Raw genomic sequence first — 27,460 nt, forward strand, 5'->3', positions numbered from 1 at the left:
GGTTTAGCTCAGTAAACATCTCGTTCGTACACTATTTCCATTCATTTACTATTGCGGACAAACAGGATATCTCCCCAAATCAACAGGAAGTGACCTGATATGACCAGGACATGTCCCCGAAATGTCCCCAAATCAGCAGGAAGTGACCTGATGTTGTCCCTGAAATGTCCCCAAACCAATCTGGGTGGGGCTAAGATCTGTATCTCCACACAGCAAAGCCCCATAGTAATTTTTCCAGAAATTTTCTAATTAAATAGCGAAGTAATTATGTTTTTTTAAGCATTAATGGTGTAGTATTTTAACGAAGTAATGACACATTTAATGACACTTATCTAATTCAGTTTAATTAATTAATTACACATTTAAGTATTTATTTAAAAATGTATTTACTATATATTTAATTCTATCCGATTTCGTCGACACTCCATACTAAAAACCTTTTCATATCAACCACATCTTCTCACAGTTGGCATCTCAATCAGCACTTTACATTTATTCACTGCTCATACTAGATGTTTATGTTGCACACATTTAAGCGTAACCTGCCCCTATAGCAGTACTTCTCAAATAGTGGGGCAAAGAATGATGCTGGAGGTGGCGCATGTGACCTGGTACTTTTTTTTGCCGTACTAGAATAAAGTGTAGTTGCACATCCACTCAGTGGTTGGCAGAGGAACTCTCATTTTCAGACTGCGTGCAGGATTTTTGAACCAAACAAGAGATATGAAGAGCTAAGACGAAATATGACAACGAGTATGTAGCGTTTGGCTTTTGGGTTTGACTTTTAATACAGTGGGATATGAGGAAAGACCTGTCTGTTCATAGTGTGTAAAAATGGTTGCAGCGGACAGCAGGAAGCCAAATCAATTCAGACATCACTTAAAGACATTGGACCGAATATCATTTATAAGCCGCTTGATTGTTTTTCAAAGAAAACGAGCTGAATATTGCCAACAATAATCCCACTTTGACAGTGTTACATCAGTAAACCAGCAGGCATTGTTTGCATGCTCAGTGAAAAATAACCCCACACCATAGCAAAAGAGCTGATACTGCCTGCAGCTAAAATAAAAACTGTCTCTTCGTCCAATGACACTGTCGTTTTTGTTCGATTAATTTTTGTTTTTTCGGTCAAATTTTTTGGCATATCATCGTCATGAGTTAATGTTGCAAATCAGTTTGAATGTATTATTATCTATTGATTTTATAAAATTTTATTTTTCTGTATCAAACTGTCAAAAAATGTACCTTGAGTGTATTTTTACAGTTTGGATGTGACTTTTTTTTTTAATTCAGGCAAACTGATGCGCTTTTAGTCTTTTCTGTTACAAACGAAACAATGTTAATAAAGTTATACTTTATTCAAAGTTGATCTATATTACTTTTCTTTCTTTAACCTCTTCAGACCCGCATGTTTTCTGCTGGGCAAAAAAAAAAAAAAAAAAAAAACGCGCTGATTTTTACTCTTCTCTAACACCAGAACAAAGTGCAATTTTTTTGGTCGGGGATATGTCATGCTTTTATTGGTTATTTTTAATGTTATTGTTATTGTAATAAGTTTTTAATGAGAAATGAGTACTTTACATGATCATTTTTGAAGTTGTGTTTGGTCAGCCATTTTCAAAGAGCCAAAAATAGCAAAGAGGACGTGCCCAACCTCATGATTTGATTTCGATGGATAAAGTTTCATCCAATCGTGTCCCAGAAGTGGCAATAGCAATTAATTCAGTGTATTTATTGGGTTAGAGACACTAACGTGTCATGTCCTTAAGCAGCATGCTTAGGTCTGAAAGGTTAAAATAAAAAAGGACACAATGCAGAGGTGTACTCACATAATTTTATCGACATCGGTAGAGAGTTGGGGGGGGTGCAAAACATTTTCGTGTTCCTGGGGGGGTCGTAACAGAAAATAATTGAGAAGCACTGCTCTATAAGAAACCCATTTCTCATATATAATGCCCTAAGTCCCAGCTTCACTGACAATTTCAAGATATTAACACTGTTTCTTGGGGCCGAAACTCACTCCAAATCTAGAGAGAGCAATCAAAGCCCTTGACTTTAAGGTGCTGACTCTACTTAGCTGTAATGCAGTACAACCTTGGGCCCAGTGAAAGTGACAGTGTGATGAGGCCAGCAAACGGTAACATCAGCAAAAAAAAGCAGAAACGTCATCCAAGGAGGTATTTGAGGAAGGTCCTGGCTTGCTTTATAAACTGCATTGTTGTGAATAAAATATGACTACTGACTGAAAAGTTACATAATAGGCGGACAATTATTCTTCAGCAACTTCCTCAAATTAGTGCAAATATAAAAGATAATTCAATAATCCATCTACTTCATAATGATATTGACGGGTCAGATTCGACCTTCACTGCACCACGCCTTCAAGTAGGGGGCCATCCCACAATTCGCTTCAGTTACTCGCAGTCGGTCGCAGCGACACATGCAGCGATCCAACGCCAGATTTATGTTGAAAAAGTAAGAAAGCTGTACCGCATACAAACAGGAAGGATTGTCTCAGGAGTGATTTGTTCGAGAATTCAAGGTAATTATTGTATTTTTCGTTTTTTTTTTTCACAAAAATTTTAAACGTGAAAAGCTCTTTGATGTAAGGCTGCCGCCATATTGTCTAACAGACTAGCATCATTCTTCGACATTTTTATGTAAAATAAATGCTAACTGCACAGTTTTTTAGCTTTTAACCGAGAATCAAGACTGTTTTACGTCCATATCGATAAAGCATTCAGGGATTTAAGCATTTATTCACAAGAATTTTCACCGGAAAACCTCTGTTCACATAAGACGGCTGCCACATTGACTAACGGAATAGCATTGTACTTCGACATATTTACGTAAAATAAATGCTAACTGCATGTTTTTGTTTTTTTTTTTGGTTTTAACCAAGAATCGAGACAGTTTTACGTCCGTATCTATAAAGCATTCAGGGATTTAAGCATTTATTCACAAGAATTTTCACCGGAAAAGCTCTGTTTACATAAGGCGGCTGCCACATTGACTAACGGAATAGCATCGGACTTCGACATACAGTATTTACGTAGAATAAATGCTGACTGCACTTTTTTTGTTGTTGTTGCTTTTAACCAAGAATCGGGACGTCCATATCAATAAAGAACTCAGGGATTTAAGCATTTATTAACGAAAAAAGTTCTTTGTCTGTGATCCTACTCCGTCAGCTTTGAAGTCCACGCCAACAATTAATCAGCTCCGCGTCCTGTGTCTCGTCAGTATCATTATGAAATCTATGCAGTCATTTTACAAAGTTTTGTATTATATCATTTTTCTTATAAATAGCACTTCCAAATGAATCACAAATTAGTTAATGATACATTTGACTAGGATTTTTTTCACTCCATCCAAGTGTTTGTTTAATGTGGTAGCAGTGTTGTTTTTGGCAGCCCTTTTAATTTTTCTCTTAGTCTTAGTTATTTGGATGAAAATACTTATTAGTCTTTGTCATATTTTATCCATTTCAAAATACTTTTGTCTTTGTCTAGTTTGAGTCGATGAAATCGCATACAAATTTGGTCTTGTTTTAGTCAACAGTTATTCAAAAATCTTTTCATCTGTAAAATTTAAGTTTTAGTCCAAAAATAAAATAAAAATGTACAACTTTTTTGAATGAACATAGACAGACAAGCGCATATTGTAGCGTCTACACGGACAAGGCTATAACTTTGTGATGATAATACACTCAGCAGGAAAAGCAGTACATTATTTTTTGATTAAACCCACCTAGAAGCCATGAACGTCCTCTAGACTTACTGACCAGAAAAGTCAAGTGGCTCTGCTTTAGACTGGCCAGTGTTTTCAGAGGACGCTCGCCATTTTGAAGCTAATGCTTACACATTTACTATGCTAATGCTAGGGTTACATTTAGCATCTGATGATCACTCAGCACAGAACTTTAAAGGCTAAAGCAACATTGCATATTCTCTTGCCAAGATAATAAATCTAATTTACCATGTTTCCAAACAAGAAAAACGGCGCACAGCCTAGCATGAGACACATCCTAAACTCTGTTGAGGAGTGACACAACCCAAAACACTACCATGATGCAAGCTGACGTATAATATGAAAATGTCACGTCTAATGAACATATGACAAAACGATGTTGAATTTTCGTGTCGTTGTCATCTCGTCAGACGAAAACTGGCATTCATCTCGTTCTAATCTCCCAAACCACGTTTTTAGCTCGTCATCGTCATGAAATAATTGTTCGTCGACGAAATATTTTCGTCAGCGTCATTGTTGACGAAAACAACACTGACTGGTAGCTTAATTTAGTGGCTGGGTCTTTCAATTTGAAAAAGACAAAAAGTCTGTGTGTGTCAGTCCTTTCTTTCATCCACCATTTCTATCACTTTCAGGCCCTCGCACGTAAAATCACTTTTGGTCTGATCCCCATCTCCTCCAGTTTTTATAGCATCTCCGTTGCAGATGGGAAAGTTCACCTTTGACACACCGGAGTGCACATGTTAGGAAGTTAACATTAAAGTCAATTGTTAAACAAATTCTGACGTGTTTTTTTTTTTTTTTTTTTTTGATGATTTTGTTCATACGTGCAGCCAGCTGTGAAAATGAGGTCAGAGGCTTTCTTGTAAGTATGTGCGTGCATGCGAGTTATACACAACCTGGCACTCATCTCCTTTTAAGGTTAAATGCATCATGTCATGCACATCTGGGCCACTTCAACGGCCTCTAAAAAACCTGGACACAGAGATCAAACAGAGTGTGGGAAATGTTGGAATTCATAACATTTACTTTTATCTAAAGCCAGGAACATTACCTGACCCTAGAATGAACAACCCTGACCTCTTTTTTTAAATGCAACTTGATTTCATGATGTATTACAACAATATTGGCCACTGAAAAATATATCAGTAAGTATGGCAGTATTGCAGGTGACGAAAGGGCACTTCCTTATTTAAAGATGCAGTCGAGTGGTGGGGACACCAGGGAGCTACCCTTTTCAACCTCCATTTGGTACACTCAGACAGTGAGACTGCTGAGGATTAAGTATGTCCGAGATGACCACCAAGGCCCTAGCATTTCACTGTCGACTTTTATCGCACACAAACAGTTATCTAGTGCAAGCGTGGAAAACGATTTGGCCCATCAGGGACTCCAATCGAGCCTGTGGGAATTTCTCTGCCTGTCAAACCGGTTCTAGTTATTTTCACACATAGATACGTGTTTTAACCGAAAATCCTAGGACTAAATTATACATACTCGTATTTGATAGATGGCTTCCGATCCAATTATACAGTAAAAAAAAAAAAACAACAAAATAAAACAGCAACCAAAAAAAAAAACACTTCTGTGAATGTAGCACCTGTATGCAGAGGTGAGTAGCAATACATCACATTTACCTCAGTAACTTTTTGAGAAAAATGTACTTATAAGAGTAGTTTTACTTAGCCATACTTTTTACTTGGGTAGATTTGTGAAGAAGAAATGCTACTCTTACTCTGCTACATTGGGCTTCACTAGTCGTTACATTTTTCCTCCTTATTCTATATATTAGATTTTACTTTTTTTTTTTTTGAGACACCAACAGTGGCACTACCAGTTTTAGCAATGAAACGTTGCAACAATAATCACGTGACTTCATTATACTAAACAAACTCAAGCTTGCCTTTCTATGATCACGCTGGCCTGTTCAATCACGGGGTGTCTTTAGAGTGCTGTAAAAAAAAATATATATATATATATATATATTTGACATAGAGCACTGCCGTCAACATGTCTCAAAAGCGTGGATTTTAAACTCTTTCCCAGTTTTTATTTGGCACTAATTGACCACAGAAAACCTGAGATATGATCCGTTTAGTTTCATAATCGGAAATTTGTTTTCACCACAAGAGGGCACAAATATTTTTTGGACGAATGATGCCGTATTCCTGCAATTTTTTTCAATATTAATTTTTTTTTCTGTGTGTATTTCTTTGGCTTAATGTGGTTATGCAGTAGGTTATAGTCTTCTTCTTCAAAGTATAATAATAACCGTTCATATAGATAACTTTGTGCTGAGAGAAAAATACCATTGTTTGAAAAAAATCAAACATTGTAAGCAGTTACACACAATGTTACTCATTACTTTATTCTTTTCCCCATATACTTTTTTATTTGTACTTCAGTACATTTTTGGGTCGACAACCTTTACTTGAGTAATATTATTTAGAAGTAACGCAACTCTTGAGTAAAATATCTGGCTACTTACACACCTCTGCCTGTATGTTAATAGTAAGTAATTTCATGTGCCAATATGCAGTTAAAAATACTTTATGAAATTACTTGGGATATGTTTATTTTAAGGTTTTTAATGTGACTTCTGGTTGTAATTGCTACAAACAAGAGGAAAGCTCATCGTATTGTTAAGTTTTTAATTCTTCTTTCATACGATTTGGTTGGTTTTATAAGTCCAGATGATGCAGAAGCACCAAAAGTTCAATTTTAAAATCATATCTATCCCAGCGGAGAAGTTCATTCCTAAGCCCACAGAGGGCTTATCTGTTTAACCAAAGACCAGTTTGTACAAGTTAGGCACCATAATGGGATGGAAGCTAATGCTCAACTTCAAGCAGAGGTGCTCATTGTTTTATGCTCCAAGAGCTACTTTTAAATATGTTACTCACACAACATTTAACAATGTCCATATAAAAATTTTTTTAAAATGGATGCCACGAGCTACCCACACTAGCGTTGCGATCGACCGGTCGATCACGATCCACATAACAAGCACCCATGGCCTAAAGGAACTAAAGCTGGTCTAATGCATGTTGGCCATTTTTAATTGACACTAGGGATGTTTATGACTAATTTGGTGTTTATATGAGACGAACTTGTTGCTAGAGATGTCTAAGGATCTTTAAGTCTAGATCAGGGGTCCCCAAACTATTTCCTGTGAGGGCCACATAACTTTTCCCTTCTCTGATGAGGGGCCGGTGTCAGTTTGTAACAGAAAAAGTGTGACAATTGCAGGAGTGCCTAAAGGTAATAATTTATTGTTTTTCAGAAAGCCACAATCAAATAACCATTTCTGGATTCTTCATGGAACAAAAGTAAATAGAATAAAAATTATAATATAATATAATATAATAGATATTAATTAAATAGATAATAACCAAATAACCCTCTCTGGGTTCTTCACAGAAAGGAAATAAATAACACTATTGGAAAAAAAATAAATGTTTTCTGGTACTGTTCAGGTGGCCGGACCAAATGTGGATGCGGGCCGTACCTGGCCCGCGGTCCGTACTTTGAGTCTAGATGGTGGAAAAACGGGAAAGGTTTAATGTTTAAATGGACAGATGTTTCGAAACGATGTTTTCTTGACAAGGAGGGCTCCTTTTCTTATTTTACTGCAGGTAGTCACTCGGGTTACGATGTACCCAACGTGATTTCAACTTCACAACGCCGGAGTCTCGTCTGCTATTTTGTTTCAAGTCATTGTTTTTGTTTGTTTGTTTATTTATCTTTTTTTGTTGTTGCGTAAACTACCTCAGTGTACTGCAAAGTATCTTATTGTTTACTTCATTTTAGTAATATGATTGCTCTACCCTTTGGCGAAACGTGTATTTGATTTAATGTTAACTTTTGTGATGCATGCTTTTATTTTGGAGCAGGAAACGTAGAGCAGGTGGTACTTCCGCACGCAAGTAAGAACGCATGTACTGTACACACGAAGAAGAATGTATTTGCGCAAACGAAGAAGAGCGCACACACAAGGAAGAGCGTATTTGCACCCACAAAGACGAGTGAGAGAGAGAGGGGAAACACTTAGCACCAACGTCTTGGCAAGGACAGTACAATGACGTATAATAGATGTTTTTGTATGGTTTTTTTTTTAAATTTGGGGTGCTTAAAGGGGTTAATTCCAACTTACCCGGAAATTCGGGTTACATCGCCAGCATAGGAACGAAACTCGTTCGTAACCTGTATTTTTTCAGTTATATTTGGTCATGTTGCCTTCACATGCTGTGGGGAAAGAGGAGCCTTACCCTATTTGTAATTACCAGTATGTCCTGTTTATGTGCTTTTGTTGTCTTAACAAAAAGACATGTACCACATTTTGGTTTGTTGCGTAGGTAGAAAAACAACAGTTTTATTAATTTTATTAATTCATCTACAACAACAAGAGAATGCATCAAAATACAAACGGTAAATTATTGTTTGTAACTGAACATTTTAGCAAACACTTGGTTCAAAAATAAGATTTTTATTAATGTGTACACTACCTTATCATGCTGGCGTAAAAAAATAAAACATTTTTTTTTTAAAACCGCAAATTGACCATAAAGCTTTAAAAAAATAAGCTTCGTAATTTAGCAGCGTCAATCTGCGCACGTCAAAATAATTTGTTCCGACTGACGTTCTGATGCATGAGCACACAAGACCTAATTGGATCAAGATTTTAAGTGTTAATAATAATTTTAATCCGAACGCTGATCCGAATGAAGAAATTTTGTCCATGTAAACATACCCACTGTTGCACTAGTGTGCCAAGTTTATTTAATGAATTGTGTATTAAGGAATTATCTGTTCAAGAAAAGCAGTTGGAAGAAGACTTGGCTTTGAAATGAATTTAGGCTGGAAGATAACAATGCAAGATTAGAGCTTCATAGAATGGAGCTTCAGGTTACCTTGAAAGTCATACTGGTCAATTCTTGGCCCAAGTATTCCTCCCTTCTCTCCTTTATAGCCTTCATTACTCACACCTGGTTCAACCCAACTGGATGTTTGCAAGTGCATCAGAGTGGTGCCTCACCTCTCCTAGAGGGATGTGGGAATTGTTTTTCCAAATTTGAGCAAGTGGCTACCGTACTGCTTCGACCAAAACAGATCTGAACCATGTGAAACTGTTGGTAGGCAGGACTCAGGATGTCTATGCTTCAAAGTCTGCTGATCAATCAATCCCATAAAAAGAGGTCAAAACAGCCATACTGCATGCTTGTGAGTTGGTTCCAGAAACATACATAGTTTTTTTTTTCCACCCTGTGGCTGGCCTTGGAGAGGACCGTAAGCTTGATCCCAAGATCCAACGACGAGCTTTTTAACTGCAGCAACTTTAAGATATGCTATTGGAGCTGGAATTACCGAAGACAGCCGGATAAAGTCTGTCTGAATGCCACCAAGGGTCTCCGTAATGTCGTGTGAATGTTTGGAGAAGCTCCCTTAAGCTCTGCTGTCTGATAACGCATTCCTCGTATGCGCAACCTTCGTTAATATTTTTCTAATAATTTTATAAATTGTGATTTATTGACCTGTTTTGCACATGCACCAATCGTTTTAGATAAAAGAAGAAATAGAATCATGTTGTCCTAATGTTTTCTTGCGATCAATGTCTGCAATAAAAAAAGAATGATATACAATTTTCGTTTATATGTACATACCTTGTAGTATTTCCTTGTAACAACAATTTCCATGTCAGCCCTTCTGCATTCGGCAAATGTAATATAATTTGTAATTTTACCTCACTTTGGTCAGTCAAGTGGCCGGCGTATCAATCTATACCTCACGTCAACACAAGCTGACAGGTTGTTATAATTTTGTCCACGAATGATCAAGCAAGTGATAAAAACAATCATCCAATCTCATCTACGTCTCATCTAGGTCGTGCTGAATCCATTTTTGAAGATTCCGTGGGTTCTTCTGGCTTGATTTCGCAGTTTTGACGTCGTCAACACACTGCTAACTTCAACCGCAACTCAAGAGGTTTTTTCTAAACCGGAAGTTCGAGGCAGACATTGTCCAAGATGGCACCGCCCATATTTTGCTCAGGAAACTTGTCTATACCCTGGTATCCTTCCTTTTTGTCTCTTTTGTTGCTCTGCCATCTTTACAGAATTTGCGTGAAACGTTCGCATTGACAACCGTCTTTATAATGAATGGGGAAAGGGCGAATTGACGTACGCCGTAAAGCACTCATCACATTTGTCTTTTTTTGTTTTTGTGTGGCAGGGTTCCTGCCACCCTCCTCAAAGTTAATTAGTGTCGGTGAAAGCAATACAGACCCCCGCAAGATATAAAAGATTTGTCACTCAACTAGTTGTCAGTCGACATACACAAATGTTATGAAAATTTTATAACAATTAAAAAGTTGCCTCATGTTACTTTAATTGTAACCAAGCAATATATTTTTTTTTTCCTAACCTTTACGTTTCTTAAAATAATCCAACACAGTCCATCTTTTCTGAGCTTTTTCTGTTTGGCTCTCACAGTGTAGGCATTTAAGTCATTAGCTGACTAGCTGATATAATCTCAGACACCTGTTTTCTCTTTCCAGAGATGTGTCCTCTCTCCTCCTCCCTACTTGCTGCCTACACATTTCCTCCCTCATCATTTTGACAGCATTGAAGAGAACAAATTAGACCTGCTCACCACACATCTTCAATACAGCTGAAAAGAACATGCTTACAAGATTACACAAAGAATAAATTGTACAAATGAGTATAATTCATCAAAGGGGTGATTAGAGAATTTGACAAGGCGAGCAAGCAAGGGAAAAAGAGCTCACAATTAGATGGGTCTATGGTGCTTTGCATGTAAACATTTTTTATGTATTTTAGGATATTTTTCTAACAAATACAGTACAATACAATATGATTATGTATTGCAGAACCTTTCAGCACAGCTAGTAATGACAGCCTGGTGTTTTCACTCAAGCTTTTACATAGAAAGAAAATAAGAACGAAAGGAAAGAATCTTCTTCAATAGCACTATTTCTCTCTGCAACTTGTCCTTACATCGTACCTTTCTTTTTCTTTTGCAAATGAGCAATGTTCAGCATCTATCTGGGACAAGAAAGACGTTAGACAGCATCTTAAAATGTTTTGTCTCTGCAGGTATTTTTCTTGCCCCTTCACCTATGATTACAGGGAGAGGAACATCAGAGGTCTTCTTTTCTTTAGCTGTTTTCCTTATTTTCTCCTTTCACAAAAATGAATAGAAGATGTTCCTATCTTCACAACTACAGCTTTTTTTCCCACCATTTTTCATGTTTGAATTTTAAATGGACTATGTTTTTAAAATAACAATATTGTTAACAATATTTGATGCCCGCGTCCATGCGGCTCAAATTGACACCCCCTCGTTCACGCCAAGGAACACACCTCTTTTTTTGTTTGTTTGTGGCAAAAACAGCACGTACAGATTAAATTCATCCTTGTAGGGGGAATGAAAAGGGTTGCATACATTGTTTCTTCTGATCAGCCATCACACCAATACACAGTAAATCTAACACACCTCAAAATGCCTTCATAAAATCAGAATTATGTGCTCGCTGCTTTTTGCCCCATTAACCACTTGGGTAAATTAGCTTTGCCTACATCACATTTTTCGTTATGTCCAGGTATCTTCGCATATGGCTTAGAGCAATACAAGTAACAACCACATGCTGCACATTCTTTTGCGCTTGCAACCCCCCTACCCCATATTTTTCACACTATAAGTCACACTTTTAAAAAATGATTTTGTAGTCTGCAACTTATATGCATACCTGTCAAGTTGTACAGTTTCGGCGTAATTTGTACAATTGAGCACTGATTTTTAAATGTATACGCCGTACGTTCAAAATCTGTACATTTTTCGTGCATTACTCTTTACTTTCTCCGTTCGGAGTTTGTCACCGTTTCGGCAACGAGACAATATGCGTTACTACGTTGGTTGAATGACGCGAAAAAAGTCAGAGACACGGAAAAGGAAGAGAAGGAGTGGGTAGGAGGGAAGAGTTGTGACGCTGTAGCAAACGCGATGCTAGGCTAGGTGGCTTCAATATTCCCTGACTGTAGCCGACAGCCTACAATCTACGCCCACTTGATGTAACACTAGATATTATATGCATATAGAACTAGATCCGAAATGACTGACTCGGCGGCGTTAGTAAACAATTGCCATCTTAAAGCAGTAGACTTCTCAGAAAGGATCTGTTGTAGTGAACCTTCAAAGCGAACCTAAGTAACTTTTTATCTAAAATACTCCTAAATCAGCAAAATCTTGACTTGAATCTCTCATTAAATGATGAAACAGTTTTAAAACTTTCACATATCGAAAGTAGACAGAAGGGAACAAATGCAAACACGGGAGCAATTTTAACAACTTTAACTGTTGATTCACAATATTAAATGACCTCCAAACATAGAAAAGGTTACTATTCTTTTTTTTGAATGAAAAAAAAAAAGCATGAACGGTAACACCAGTTACTTTGCCAAGTAACTAATTACTTTTAGATTCAGGTAACGTAGTTACTAACTCAATTACTTTTTGGGAGAAGTAATTTGTAACTGGAAATAATTACTTTTTTAAAGTAAGATGAACAACACTGGTCATAAAGATGCAGTCTGTAGAATGAAAAGTGACGAAAGCGGAGATTTTATTCTGCCAATTTGTTGCCAAACACAGTTTGCCTGCAACTATTGCTGATCACGTCTCAGAATTAGCAAAACAAATGTTCCCTGACTCAAAGATTGCATCGGTAAGTTAATTTCATCAATTGACCTTTTTAATTTATAATTGGACACACTAACGAACCACCTTCAAGTCAAACTGAATTACGAGCTGAAGTGCAGCCATCAAAAGACATGACTGAAATTGCCAAAAGTGCTACATACAATTATAACAAGTCACTGTTAAATTTTAGTAATCATGATGTAGCTGAAGATATTGTTCTTTGATTGCACCAGGTTATATGTGACAATATTACCAATAAATTCATATTATTTTAAAAATGGAGTTTTATTTTTGTTTCGTATTGCACGCTATATAAAACGTTGTAAGGTTAGTCATCAATTTATAAGGGCATACGTCACTATTTGTAAGATTGCTAACGGCCTTGGGTTGACAGGTATGTATATGTCAAGAGATGAGGTCCTTCCCCAAGTGGAGGAGTTTGAGTATTTTGGGGTCTAATGCACAAGGGAGGGAAGAATGTCACGGAAGATGGTTTGGCGGATCAGTGCATTGCCTGCAGTGATGTGGGCTGCATCGGTCTGTCGTGCCAACTTACCGGTGGATGTTTGTTCCTACCTTCGCCTATAAACATAAATGTGGGTCATGACCGAAAGAACAAGATCCCTGATAAAAGCGGCCGAAATGAGTTTCCTCCACAGGGTGTTCAGACTCCCGTACAGATCAAGTGCGAAGCTCAGTATACATAAATAAATAGAAATATCTATAAAGACAAGTTTCAGAGGTACTTCTGCTTTATTTCCTCATTTTTGCAAGCAACTTCCGTTTTAGAATTTCTCAGTTCAAAACAAACAGTGGAGCTGGAGTAACATTATTCATCAAATCCTTAAGAAAGACAATTTGCAAATACCGCATCCATCTGCCATCATCACAGCAGGGGAGGACGACATGTTCATGAAGGGAGATATGGAACCAAGCTCGTGCCACCACAAAGGCCGGGTGTTTTGGTAGCCATGTTGCCACTGTGTTATGACAGGTTTGCAATTTTCATGTGTCCGGTGCTCAAAAAATACTAAAGCTAAAATCTTGCGCATGAAACTACTTGTTGCTTTTGATATTGTTATTACAATGATGATTGTAATTCAGATGATCTTTAATGTAATTTACTACAACTACTGTATCTGCTGCTAGCCTGTTGCTAATCAGTGCATGTAGATGGCACAATTATGTCAACGCATAAAAGGAAGTGTTACAAGTTTTTTGTCCGTTTGTTTACAGGTGGAAAACGTCATTAGGCAAAGGAAGATAAGCTGATGTGCCTCACGTACTATATGTTGATGGACATACTGTATATCGAGGCTACGTGCGTTCTCCCTGTGGCTAGACACCTGTTGTTCATTGAGTTACGTTGCAAAATGGTATAGAAAACAATTTTGTTGGTTTAATTAACTAGATTATATCTGTTCTAACTTCTAAAATTAGATATTGATTAATGCTGTAGCGCGTCCAAAGATTGGCAGCGGAATGTTTCTTCAGTAAACAGCACAGGAGTCTAGCTCACTCTTCACTCTTTGTTTTTCGCCGCACCCACCAAAGTCATACACCTCACAGCTACATACAATCGTGGTGTAGTAACCCACCAATTGGAGCATTGCATTGCTGTATCGAACGCACCCATAGGACTGTCGTGGTAACACATCACTGCGGCGTTGTCAGTAGTCCTAGTGACACTATAATACAATTCTGTTTAATTTGATTTTGTGCGCTGCATAGATTTTCTTGTGGGATGAGTATGTACATGCAAAGGTTAGCGGGAACATTGGTATGGGTACAGCTGTACTTTCCAAGTGAGCAGGTATTATACGTAGGCGTCATCAGTACCATTAACCTTGAACCAATTATAGATATGATTAAAAATTACTGTCGTTGTTGATATTGGGCAATGCTTGCTAAACAAAAACATTTTGGTAATACTAGAAAACTTAATTAAATAATAAATACATTTGTGTCTGTGGAGGTGTGCGTGGATGTGTCTCACCAGAAATGAATAGTAGACTTTGAATCCTGGCTTTGCAACAAAGTAATTGTCAGATTTGAAGGTTATTTTGAGGACGTTTGATTTGGAGATGAGACTAGGCGGTGCTTTCTGTCCACACCAGCGACCCCAAATTATAGTGCTGGTCTCAGATTGGTCCTCCACCTCAACAAAGTCATACCTGCAGTGAATAATAAAGATGAGGAGGCAAACAAAAACATCAATAGGTAAATGACATGATAATAACAATAATAATGAAGATTCATGCAGTTTGGCTGAGACAAAATGTGTAAATGTGTACAACACTCAAATTTGAGCTGGATAGACCCAAAAACATTATAGCAGATTTCTAATATTTTTCCACTGTTAAGAAAGTTACTGTCTTTGGAAATTTTAAGAGCAAATTGTCACTTCCCCACACCATGACACTTCTAAAAAAGACAACAGGAAGTAGTTGAAACCAGTTGAACAGGTAAATAAATCATACCGTTGTTCTAAAAAGGAAATACAAATTGCTTCTCACAATACTGTATTGCTAATTTCTTTGAACCTCAAACAAAACGACATTTATTACAGCGGTTACAAAGTCAAGTACAGTATACTCTCTTAAATGAAAAATAAAAATCACTTCATGTTAATTATAAATTAATTAGTTTTGGGGTGTTCAAAAGCGAATGTACTAAAACCTTCATTAACTTTTCTAATTACACTTTAGTGAAACAATGAGAAGATGCCACTTTTTAGCATTAGATCAATTGCAAGCTTTACTCTTGCTTGTTGAGGAGATTTGCAACATTCAAGCCTTTTAATTGCTTGTTCAATTCCTTCATTTAATTGGTGGAGCCGACACTTAATCAGCTGTAATTGTTTGCTCAATGTCTGTTAATGAGATACCTCAGGTTCTGGTTTACTGATTATAAAGCAATTTTATCTCCATCTTTCTGTCACCTCTGTCACTGCCTTTGATACCAACTAACCTTTTATCTTTCAATAATTTGGATTAGGGCTGCAGTTATCGATTATTTAAGTAACTGATTAATCTATCAGTTAGTTTGAATAATCGAGTAATCCGATTAGGAACATTTAATGCGTTGCAGAATAAATTTTAGGAGATGTAAAACAAAGGTTTGTTAAGATTGCACTTTCAAAAGAGTATCAAATGCAAATACAAATTTAAATTATTGAGTGTTTTTCCAAGCTATGCAGAATTGCACTTTCATTTCACACGAGCAATAAATGCATTTAAAAATAAATTACATTAGCTTATCCTCAAATGGTTTAAAAAAAATAATAATAATAAATGAGGATCAAAGTACAATGAAAGAACAATTGGCTACCTTGCATAACAAAAGTCCGCACGCTTAAATACTATAAAATGCTAAAAAAAATAAAATAAAATAAAAAAAGATCATTTTTACAATGCTCTCAACAAATCGTTTAAACACATATTCCCACGCAAAACTGCTACATATACCCCTAAACTAAATTACGAATGCATAAACAATCATGTTGGCACAAGCAAAAACTTACAACCTTATGTTGGTCTTAACAGGGAGCATCTGGATTCAGCTGTTAGATGAGTTATGTCATATTGACTGTTGTCACTAGAGGGCAGTGTATCCACCCAAATGACGAAAACTAAATTCAGACACTTTCAAAACAAACCATTACAACGCCACACTAAGTAAACAATTCCTCAAAGCAGCATAATTTGATTCGAAGCTTTTTTACTAATCGAATTACTCGAGTTAATTGACTAAGCATTGCGGCACTAGTTTGGATTTCATTCTATTGGTATTTTAACTACCTCGATAATACTGTATAGTATGTTTATCCATGCTTTCTTGGCTAATTAAAATGTTTCTTTACACTGTTGCTGTAATCTTCATCATGTCTCAAATGATGAAGACCAGCACACATATAATACCAAAGAAACAAACAAATATTGGGTGGAATTTTAAAACATGTTATTAAAAGCACCAGTTGGTTGGGAAATCTATCCAATATACACATTTAATAGAAGTCCTTTACCCTTTCAAAGCTTTTCTTCCCTTCACCTCCCTGCTGTTTGCTCCCTCCTCTTTTTTTGCAAAATGCTTACAAAGGGAAGTTTGCTGCATATGGTTATTAAAAAGTTTATTTTGCCGAACTTCAAGGACACGCTTGTTTGCCAAGGAAAGTTAAACTACCCTTTCTCTCCTTGCTATGACACCCATCCTGTTTTTTTTTCTTCACTCAGCTGATATTTTGCTATTATTATGTGTGTGGTGAATGTGCTCGTGTCATGTCAGGTCTTCCATGTTTTTACTGCAGGTTCGGTATAACCTTAAAGCTTGTCATTACATTACTGATTGTATGGTTTGTTGAACAGAAAATGTACTTTACTTAGTTTAGACTACATTCCTAATTAAGGCTAGGTATACAGATTTTGCACTCTGAGCATCATCTACCTACCAACACCACCCACCACCTACACCAAAATAATGTCTTCCAATTTCACAAAACTTTGCTCTCTTAGGTCCTCAGATTTCAATCACTTTCCTCTCATTCATCTACTGTAAATGTTTCCCATGCGTTACCTGCAAACATTGTTCTCCGCCTCCTCCACGCCAAAGTGAACATCAAATTCCAGGTGTATCCGACTTCCCGGTGGCGACACCAATCTCCATGACAACAACAAATTGCGTGGGTATGAGTTGGGGAAACGTGGGCTATTGATGACTCCGCCCGGCGGCGTCACAGTGATGTTGACCTCTTTTCGATACAGGTCTGTGGTAAGAGATTTTTTGTCTGTTATTTGATAAATATTTATGTATACAGTATTTGTAAGCATTTGGTCATCTCAAAAAGGGTTTATTGTTTTTTCCAGAAAATGTAATGTCAGGCAGGGAGTAAAAACTGGAAAATTATATCCAGTTCATTTCCCTAGACATGAAGCTAAAAACAAGATTTCTAAAGAAAATACAAGAAACAACACATTAAATAACTAACACATCATTCTATGGTTTTGGCAAACTAAATATCAGAACAAAACATCAGTGCAGATTTTATAATTTTGCTGAAAGTAAAGAAATGGCCATCCTAATTGTATGTAGGCATTGTGTAGTAAATTATGCATTTATGAGTACAGATCAAACATAAATTCAACAATTAGACCTTTAGTCTACAGGATAACAGAGTATTATGATTTGTATGAAAACATTTCCTTGATTATATGCTAATTATGAATTGTTTACATATACTGGCACATATAGTTTATACTATGTAATAGGGGTGTAACGGTACACAAAAATCTCGGTTCAGTACGTACCTCGGTTTTGAGGTTACAGTTCGGTTCCTTTTCGGTACAGTAAAAAAACAGAATGCAAAATATAAATGTGCTAGTTGTCTATTACACACTTTTGTGCTTTCAACAATAGGAACATTAGCCTATACAAAGCTAGAATTCTGCTCAAAAAGTAGCAGGTATTTAAAGATAATCCAACAACAATTTGCCTTTGAGACCCGGCGTATTGGTCAGCTTTCTATCTGAAAGAAAGAAGAAAAAAGAAGTCCTGTGCTAAAGAGAAAAGCAATCCCAAGGACAAAGATTTTAACATGTATTTTACAAATGAAATGCCTCAATGAAACATTTTTTTTTTCTGATGAACGGTTTTCAAAAGCTTTATTGGTGGATTTTCTCAAGTTAAAACGCCACACAGAAATTAATTAATTTAATTGTGTAACCAGGATGTGTGCATTATTCGTATTATTTAATTACAGGTGTTTTAGCTCTTTTCAATTTATTTTATTTAAATGGGCTATTATTTATTTTATTATGTGTTTATATTTTACAAATGCGATGTAGGAAAATGAATGAATGAATGAATGTAGTATTCATTTATAATGTGTATTTTATGTTATATAGCTTTAGTTCCTATGTGAATATTAGTTCCTACTTGTTTTGTTGTGGTAGGAGGGCTTTGTATTGAACACAGGGCCGTGTTGGTTATTATTATCGCAGAGATGACAGCCGTAAATCAACAAAGACAAGTCAACTGTGCCCACATCTAACACTCAAGAGATCTGATGGACTCAAAAAGTAAGTTACGATCGCATATTAGTTTGAAAATCGACCGGATCCACCGTATTATTACACGAGTGACTTCCGGCCCGATCCTAGCTAGTAGTATTGATGCAGGAGGGCCGCGTCTCGCGTCAAATAATAAACTCTGCAGTTCTTTTTGCGTGTGTCGCGCTGAGCCGCTTCTGGGACGCATATAGCACGCGGCCGCACTGCGACTGGTGTGCATTGGTTGATTGACTTTAACGCCCGCATTTCACTGAGTTCTCGCGGCGGCCACGTTGTCGCGCCGTTGACGTTTCTGGACTGTCCTACCGTGTTGGTCCTCATTACAGTAGAGAAGACGGAGTAAATATAATCTACACAAAGAAACTGTAACCCGATCGACTCACAGCCTCGAAAAGTAAGGGTTATATTACGTCAGAAACTCGTTCGGCACGCGTCCGTTCCGAACCGACTACCACGTACCGAAACTGTTTAATACTATTACATGTACCGTTACACCCTTACTATGTAATGTTTATACTAGAATATGGCCATTCATAGGCTAAGGAGGCGAATCGTTAGCTTATATATATATATATATATATATATATATATATATATATATATATATATATATATATATATATATATATTGGCATTGTATCAAATACTTGTTCTCCCCACTGTATGTATATATATATATATTACTGATGCAGGCTAATACATTTTTCAACCGATACCGATAACCGATCATTTCCTCCTCATTCCAACCTATAACCGATAAATAATGTCAAGCCGATAATTCTATTAAAAGATTTATGTAAAATTTTAAAGTATACACAAAAGAAAATATTACTGTGCAAAAATATAATTTATTGCTCTTTTTTTCAACATAAAATATGAACAAGTCGTCAATTCCAACATCTAAATAATGACAGATTGTCTGACATTGTGTAATGGGAAACTTTTGGCAACAATTACTTACAGAGTAAATACCTAAGTTGCACAAAAATGCCTTTAAAAGTAAGCCATTCCTAACATACAGTGGGGAGAACATGTATTTGATACACTGTCAATGGGTTTTCCCATTGGCAGAGTATCAAATACTTGTTCTCCCCACTGGAGATAACATTAATACACTGCAAAACACACCTCCTTAAAACCAGTCAGTTTTAACTGTAAATCTATCGGAAATAAGTGAAATGATCTGCCAGCGCTTCAAGTGTATTTCTCTCAGATTTCTTGGAAAAAAAATAGCTAGCTGAAAATAATCTTAACAGCCTTATTTTAGGTAATACATTATTATACTTCATCCTAAAAAAAAATTTGGAAGAAGAAAAGATTTTGAATAATATTTGTGACTACAGAATATTATTGTTATTTCATTACAAAAGGAATGTGCATATTTAAAATGATAAGTGTTAATAAGTGCCAATAAGTTTTGATTATCTACTGTGACTGTAATTGAGCAGACAAATTTCAAAAGTGATTGCTAATGATATATGCTTTGTTGCACACTGTGAAAATGATTAACTCAAAAGAGCGAGATGTCATGTACCTATTCTGCAGCGCTTTGTTTACATTTGCGGCACTCACGACATTTGCTTTACAGCAGCTAAACTGATACATGGCAGTACTATTTGGATGGAGTTGGAGCTCGCATCTCCGTGCGTCTTGTTTTGTGCCTGAGTTTTGTTAAGCCGAAAATAAAGGCAGCGTTACAAAGTCATCTGACCGCTCGTCATTTTACTTACTGAATGCATTATTGACTGGCTGACTTCGTTTTCTCCATGTTTAAATTATCATCTAACTACTGTGCCGTCATGATAAGCTTGCTTACTGGACATCACTTTTCCAAATGTACGTGGTGAAAATGTGATTGGCATGTTTTTCATGAAGAATGGTGGTCGTATAAACTGCATTATTTTTTTATCCAGGGCTTTGGCTCTCGGGTCATTTCGGGTTTAAAAAATCGTGTCTCGTCTCGGCGGCGGCTACGTTTGTACCGGATAATCCGCCCGCACCGGCCGGTTCGCCACGGCGTATTCGGGGCCTGGCTCTGCTCGCATACCGTGAGGGAACGCTCGAGAAACCGGGGTGTTCGCCGGAGGTCCTGAAGCCGGGGAACCGGGCTCTGCCCGCCCCGCCAACGGTGAGGCGGCGGCGGCCTGCCAGACCAGCCAGAGCAGCGGGCTCCGTCGGAAGACGGCTACTTGCCGACTATCTGTCTCCAGTCGTGCCGGTGTTTAGCCTTAGATGCGAGTTTACCACCCGCCTTGGGCTGCTTTCCCAAACAACCCGACTCTGTATCGTCACAAGCCCCGTAGTTTAACTTAGTGTTTACAATAGCTTTAGCATTCCCGCTAGCAGCAGCCTCGTATTCGTTCCAAAAATCTTTGTGATGCAGTTTTAAATGGATGCTGGGTTAGTGGTTTTGAATGAGGACGCTTTCTTTCGGCCTCGTGGAACATTTGCGGTACATGTTTAGCAAATGGCGAGAGCGTCGTTTTTTTAGTAACAGCCGCCATAATATTCAACTATTTCTTGTCGTGTAACTCCGCCTCCTCAACCCCTCCTCCCTCAGGAGCTTCAGAGAGGGGAGGGCTTGAGGAGGCGGCGTGCTGAATTCTTCGGTTGTGCACATTTGGAGGCTAAATCAAGCATATAATTATCGGATTGCATTATCGGTTGAATTTTTTTATTATCTGGATTATCTGTGTGACGTCATAATTGCCATTATCGGCCGATAATTATCGGCGACCGATATTATCGTGTATCTTTAATATATATATACTGTATATATACAGTATATACAGTGGGGCAAATAAGTATTTAGTCAACCACCAATTGTGTAAATTCTCCTACTTGAAAAGATTAAGATTAGAGAGCCTTGTAATTGTCAACATGGGTAAACCTCAACCATGAGAGACAGAATGTGGAAAAAAAAAACAGAAAATACCATTGTTTGATTTTTACAGATTTTATTTCCAAATTAGAGTGGAAAATAAGTATTTGGTCACCTACAAACAAGCAAGATTTCTGGCTGTCAAAGAGGTCCAACTTCTTCTAACGAAGTCTAACGAGGCTCCACTTATTAGCTGTATTAATGGCACCTTTTTTTTTTAAACTCATTATCGGTATGAAAGACACCTGTCCACAACTTCAGTCAGTCACACTCCAAACTCCACTATGGCCAAGACCAAAGGGCTGTCAAAGGACACCTGAGACAAAATTGTAGACCTGCACCAGGCTGGAAAGACTGAATCTGCAATAGGTAAAACGCTTGGTGTAAAGAAATCAACTGTGGGAGCAATTATTAGAAAATGGAGGACATACAGTACAAGACCACTGATAATCTCCCTCGATCTGGGGCTCCATGCAAGATCTCACCCCGTGGCGTCAAAATGATAACAAGAACGGTGAGCAAAAATCCCAGAACCACACGGGGGGACCTAGTGAATGACCTACAGAAAGCTGGGACCACAGTAACAAAGGCTACTATCAGTAACACAATGTGCCGCCAGGGACTGAAATCCTGCACTGCCAGACGTGTCCCCCTGCTGAAGAAAGTACACGTCTGCGGTTCGCTAGAGAGCATTTGGATGATCCAGAAGAGGACTGGGAGAATGTGTTATGGTCAGATGAACCAAAATAGAACTTTTGGTAGAAACACATGTTCTCGAGTTTGGAGGAGAAAGAATACTGAATTGCATCCGAAGAACACCATAACCACTGTGAAGCATGGGGGTGGAAACATCATGCTTTGGGGCTTTTTTTTCTGCAAAGGGACCAGAACGACTGATCAGTGTAAACGAAAGAATGAATGGGGCCATGTATCGAGAGATTTTGAGTGAAAATCTCCTTCCATCAGTAAGGGCACTGAAGATGAGACGTGGCTGGGTCTTTCAGCATGACAATGATCCCAAACACACAGCCAGGGCAATAAAGGAGTGGCTTCGTAAGAAGCATTTCAAGGTCCTGGAGTGGCCTAGCGAGTCTCCAGATCTCAACCCCATAGAAAATCTGTGGAGGGAGTTGGAAGTCCGTGTTGCCCAACGACAGCTCCAAAACATCACTGCTCTCGAGGAGATCTGCATGGAGGAATTGGCCAAAATACCAGCAACAGTGTGTGAAAAGCTTGTGAAGAGTTACAGAAAACGTTTGGCCTCCGTTATTGCCAACAAAGGGTACATAACAAAGTATTGAGATGTACTTTTAGTATTGACCAAATACTTATTTTCCACCACGATTTGCAAATAAATTCTTTAAAAATCAAACAGTGATTTTCTTTTTTTTTTTCCCACATTCTGTCACTCATGGTTGAGGTTTACCCATGTTGACAATTACAGGCCTCTCTAATATTTTCAAGTGGGAGAACTTGCACAATTAGTGGTTGACTAAATACTTATTTGCCCCACTATATATATATATATATATATATATATATATTGTCTTTGTTAAATGCTTCATTGAGTGAGTCCACTCAAATTCACTCACACTGCCTAACCCTAACCTCTCGACACCGAAGATTGACTAAACGATGATTAACACATTTGTGCCTTTGATCGTGCAGCTACCGAGCTTTCTCTCGCTAGATCAAAGCAACAACCCGTTAACTTTAGGTACCAAATGCCAGCTGCACTGGTGACCAAAACGAACAGCAGCAGGAGGGAGTGTGAGAGGCTGTACGAGCATGAAGCAGAAAACCATAAATATATAATGTAATATAAATATATTTTTAAAATGAAAAAGCCAATCCTTTTCACCCCATTCCGATCCTCTGGAAATTTCCAATCACATGATTGGATCGGGACACACCTAGTACATACACAACAGTTATTGGTATTAAAACACACTTGCAAAGGGCATGGTTCAATGTAGGTGCCGTATTTTTCGGACTATAAGTCGCAGTTTGTTGTCATAGTTTGGCAGAGGGTGCGTCTTATACCGTGGAGCGACTTACTGTATGTGTGATTATTTGAGTTTATATGAGAGAACTCATAACTTGAGAGGATATGGAGACTTCACAATACCAAAAATTCGAACAACTCGTAAAAGTTTTTGTGTGTCTGTGTGTGGAGTGAAACTTTGGAATAATCTGGGAATGCAACACAAGCAATGCCAAACTATCTACGGATTTAAACAGTTATACAAACTTATTGTCTGGTCACAGTATACTGATATAAGGTCTTAATTACATCAATTAGTTGTCTTGGTATGAGTGCTGGTTGTTTCTTACCATTGCTGGTATATTGCCCGTTACCATTGTTGGTTTAGTTATTGTTGCCATTTATAATTTGTTTGTCCTGTGTGTGTGGCCTTTACCATAGTTTTACTTTCATTACTATATTGGTATGAAATTCTGTTTTGGTTTGGGTGTTACCTGTGGTAACTTCATGTCAAGGGAAAACATTAGTTACAAAAATGTAATAGTACAAAACAGTTTAAACTGATTTTTGGTTGCCTACATTTTTGGAAGGAAGTAGCAATAATTTTTTTGTTCCTGATTAGATGAGAATAGGGGTGGGATTAAATAAATGTTCTTCTTCAGGCATGTAGTTGATGTTGCTATGTTACTTAGTTTTGCTGCTCTTTTTTGTTATATGTTTATATGAGCTGTATATATTTGCTGTCTTCACAAGGAAAATCATGGCCTGAAATAAACAAATGAATGAAAATGAATGAATGAATTTATGGTCGTGTCGGGCTGACTTGTATCTTGCTAACTTTTTAATTAAATAAATAAATAAAATAAATAAAAATAATAATAAAAAAAAAAAATATATATATATATATATATATATACACACACACATATATATACATATATATATACAGTGCCTTGCAAAAGTATTCGGCCCCCTTGAATTTTGCAACCTTTCGCCACATTTCAGGCTTCAAACATAAAAATATGAAATTTAACTTTTTTGTCAAGAATCAACAACAAGTGGGACACAATCGTGAAGTGGAACAACATTTATTGGATAATTTAAACTTTTTTAACAAATAAAAAACTGTAAAGTGGGGCGTGCAATATTATTTGGCTCCTTTACTTTCAGTGCAGCAAACTCACTCCAGAAGTTCAGTGAGTATCTCTGAATGATCCAATGTTGTCCTAAATGACCGATGATGATAAATAGAATCCACCTGTGTGTAATCAAGTCTCCGTATAAATGCACCTGCTCTGTGATAGTCTCAGGGTTCTGTTTAAAGTGTAGAGAGCATTATGAAAACCAAGGAACACACCAGGCAGGTCCGAGATACTGTTGTGGAGAAGTTTAAAGCCGGATTTGGATACAAAAAGATTTCCCAAGCTTTAAACATCTCAAGGAGCACTGTGCAAGCCATCATATTGAAATGGAAGGAGCATCAGACCACTGCAAATCTACCAAGACCCGGCCGTCCTTCCAAACTTTCTTCTCAAACAAGGAGAAAACTGATCAGAGATGCAGCCAAGAGGCCCATGATCACTCTGGATGAACTGCAGAGATCTACAGCTGAGGTGGGAGAGTCTGTCCATAGGACAACAATCAGTCGTACACTGCACAAATCTGGCCTTTATGGAAGAGTGGCAAGAAGAAAGCCATTTCTCAAAGATATCCATAAAAAGTCTCGTTTAAAGTTTGCCACAAGCCACCTGGGAGACACACCAAACATGTGGAAGAAGGTGCTCTGGTCAGATGAAACCAAAATTGAACTTTTTGGCCACAATGCAAAACGACATGTTTGGCGTAAAAGCAACACAGCTCATCACCCTGAACACACCATCCCCACTGTCAAACATGGTGGTGGCAGCATCATGGTTTGGGCCTGCTTTTCTTCAGCAGGGACAGGGAAGATGGTTAAAATTGACGGGAAGATGGATGCAGCCAAATACAGGAACATTCTGGAAGAAAACCTGTTGGTATCTGCACAAGACCTGAGACTGGGATGGAGATTTATCTTCCGACAGGACAATGATCCAAAACATAAAGCCAAATCTACAATGGAATGGTTCAAAAATAAACGTATCCAGGTGTTAGAATGGCCAAGTCAAAGTCCAGACCTGAATCCAATTGAGAATCTGTGGAAAGAGCTGAAGACTGCTGTTCACAAACACTCTCCATCCAACCTCACTGAGCTCGAGCTGTTTTGCAAGGAAGAATGGGCAAGAATGTCAGTCTCTCGATGTGCAAAACTGATAGAAACATACCCCAAGCGACTTGCAGCTGTAACTGGAGCATTTCCTTTTCGATATGGAGCAGCTATAGGAGTGAAAAAAAACCTAAAGACAGAGGAATTGAAAAGCAAACAACTGCGGTAGGAGTGGGATATGGAAAAGATTCAAACTGATTGTTGAAGAAGATGCTATACGCAAACCTGTGTCGGCTTCGCTGAATGTAAACAAATGTGGCGCTTTGGTCTCATACGAAAAATATATTTAAACAACCTTTCCAGCGTTATTTCGTTGTGTAAATACATTTATAATGATCATAAAAATATGTAGACTGTTTAAACATTGAAAAAAGTTGTCAAATCCACTATCCGCCTGTTAGAACAGACACGCAAATATAAAAGATATAAATATTTATTGAATATTCATCTTACAGTCTTGTTTAACTGGGAAAATTTGTTACAAAAGACAGGCTTTAACTTATTATTATGCGTAATCACACAAAATGCAACCACGCATCGCATCCCCGCATTTCCCCTCACGAATAAAACATAAAATTTCGGGGGGTTTTTTTCAGGCTTGTGCCTGCAGATAAAACGGGCTCGAGCAAGCAAATCAAGTTATTGATCGGACTTGGGCCGCGTTGGGCTTTAATACCCGCGGGCCGGTCGGGTTGGGCTGGATTTTTTAGGTCCGATCTAACTTCTAGCATCATGTAATGTTAGCATACCGTACACCTATTCAGCCTGTTGTCCTTTATTGTATTTTAAATTGCCTTTCAAGATGACATGTCTGTTCTTGGTGCGGGATTCTATCAAATAAATATCCCCCAAAAAATGTGACTTATACTCCGGTGCGACTTATATATGTTTTTTTTCCTTTTCATTGCGCATTTTTTGGCTGATGCGACTTATACTCAGTTGCGACATATAGTCAGAAAAATACGGTATGTGTGTATTTCCATGCACTGGCATTAGCGAATGAGACTACGTTCATGAACCGAGAAATGACTTACCACAAACGCGAAGGGAAAGTCCTCATGATTTGCCTCGTTTTAGATTTAATTTTTTTCATTGGTCAACTTTAAATGACGAATGGTTTGAAGTTTGCCTATATTTTTGTTCAACATAACCCGTCATCAACTCGTCAAAAATGTGTATAGTCATGCAAACATAATACATTTTGGGGCAGTTTAAATGGTACCCACATGCCAAATTTTGACACTCACCTCACCGAGGGGTGCTGCACTTTAAGAGTGGCTGTGACACGAAAAAGCATGTTTATTTCATAATACACGCGGTATTTTATGCTCCTGAATGAAATGGACCGCTTGGATGTGGGTGGAAGCGATCGCTATATTTATTTAGTTTTTATAATCCCGCACCATGAAAATGAGTGACTTCCGGCAACAGTCTCGAGTTGAGAAAGAGGGTGCTGTGACATGTACGGAGGAAGGAGTCCTCTTTACTATACAGCCATACTGTTGCATGAGAAGTACAAAGGATTCAGCTGATTTTGCAGATTAATACGTTTGTTTTTCGCATCACGTCAGCCAAACGGCTGTAAAAAAAAAATCTTGCTGTACGAGGGAGAGGCGTATGCGCCGTTTTGGGGTTTCAAAAGATTCCAATTCACCGGTGGATATTGGCCAAAACAAGCCCTACTACTGTGGGACCATGGGACTTAAGAGGAAGTGAGTAAACATTGTTTTTTGTATTATGTCAAATACTGGGATCATTTTAATATGTAGGTGGCTTGCATTTTGTGGATGACATGCTCCTTGTCGACTCGGCCGACA

The 27,460-nt window shown here is 37.8% G+C and overlaps 1 protein-coding gene across 2 annotated transcripts in view; it reads right to left on the reverse strand.

Annotated features, from left to right (window-relative positions):
• Window positions 1–27,460, reverse strand: part of pdgfd (platelet derived growth factor d) — a 145,770-nt gene that overhangs the window by 27,292 nt on the left and 91,018 nt on the right. Inside the window, exons 2-3 of one of the 2 annotated variants that reach the window (XM_057839098.1) lie at window positions 17,041–17,230; window positions 14,465–14,642 (exon numbers count right to left, since the gene is read on the reverse strand). In XM_057839098.1, coding sequence (XP_057695081.1) covers window positions 14,465–14,642; window positions 17,041–17,230 — 368 coding nt within the window. The remainder of the gene's footprint in view (window positions 1–14,464; window positions 14,643–17,040; window positions 17,231–27,460) is intronic. The other variant, XM_057839099.1, reaches the window with a different exon arrangement.

Source organism: Corythoichthys intestinalis, chromosome 6 (assembly GCF_030265065.1).
Source record: "Corythoichthys intestinalis isolate RoL2023-P3 chromosome 6, ASM3026506v1, whole genome shotgun sequence".
Taxonomy (NCBI): Eukaryota; Metazoa; Chordata; class Actinopteri; order Syngnathiformes; family Syngnathidae; genus Corythoichthys; species Corythoichthys intestinalis.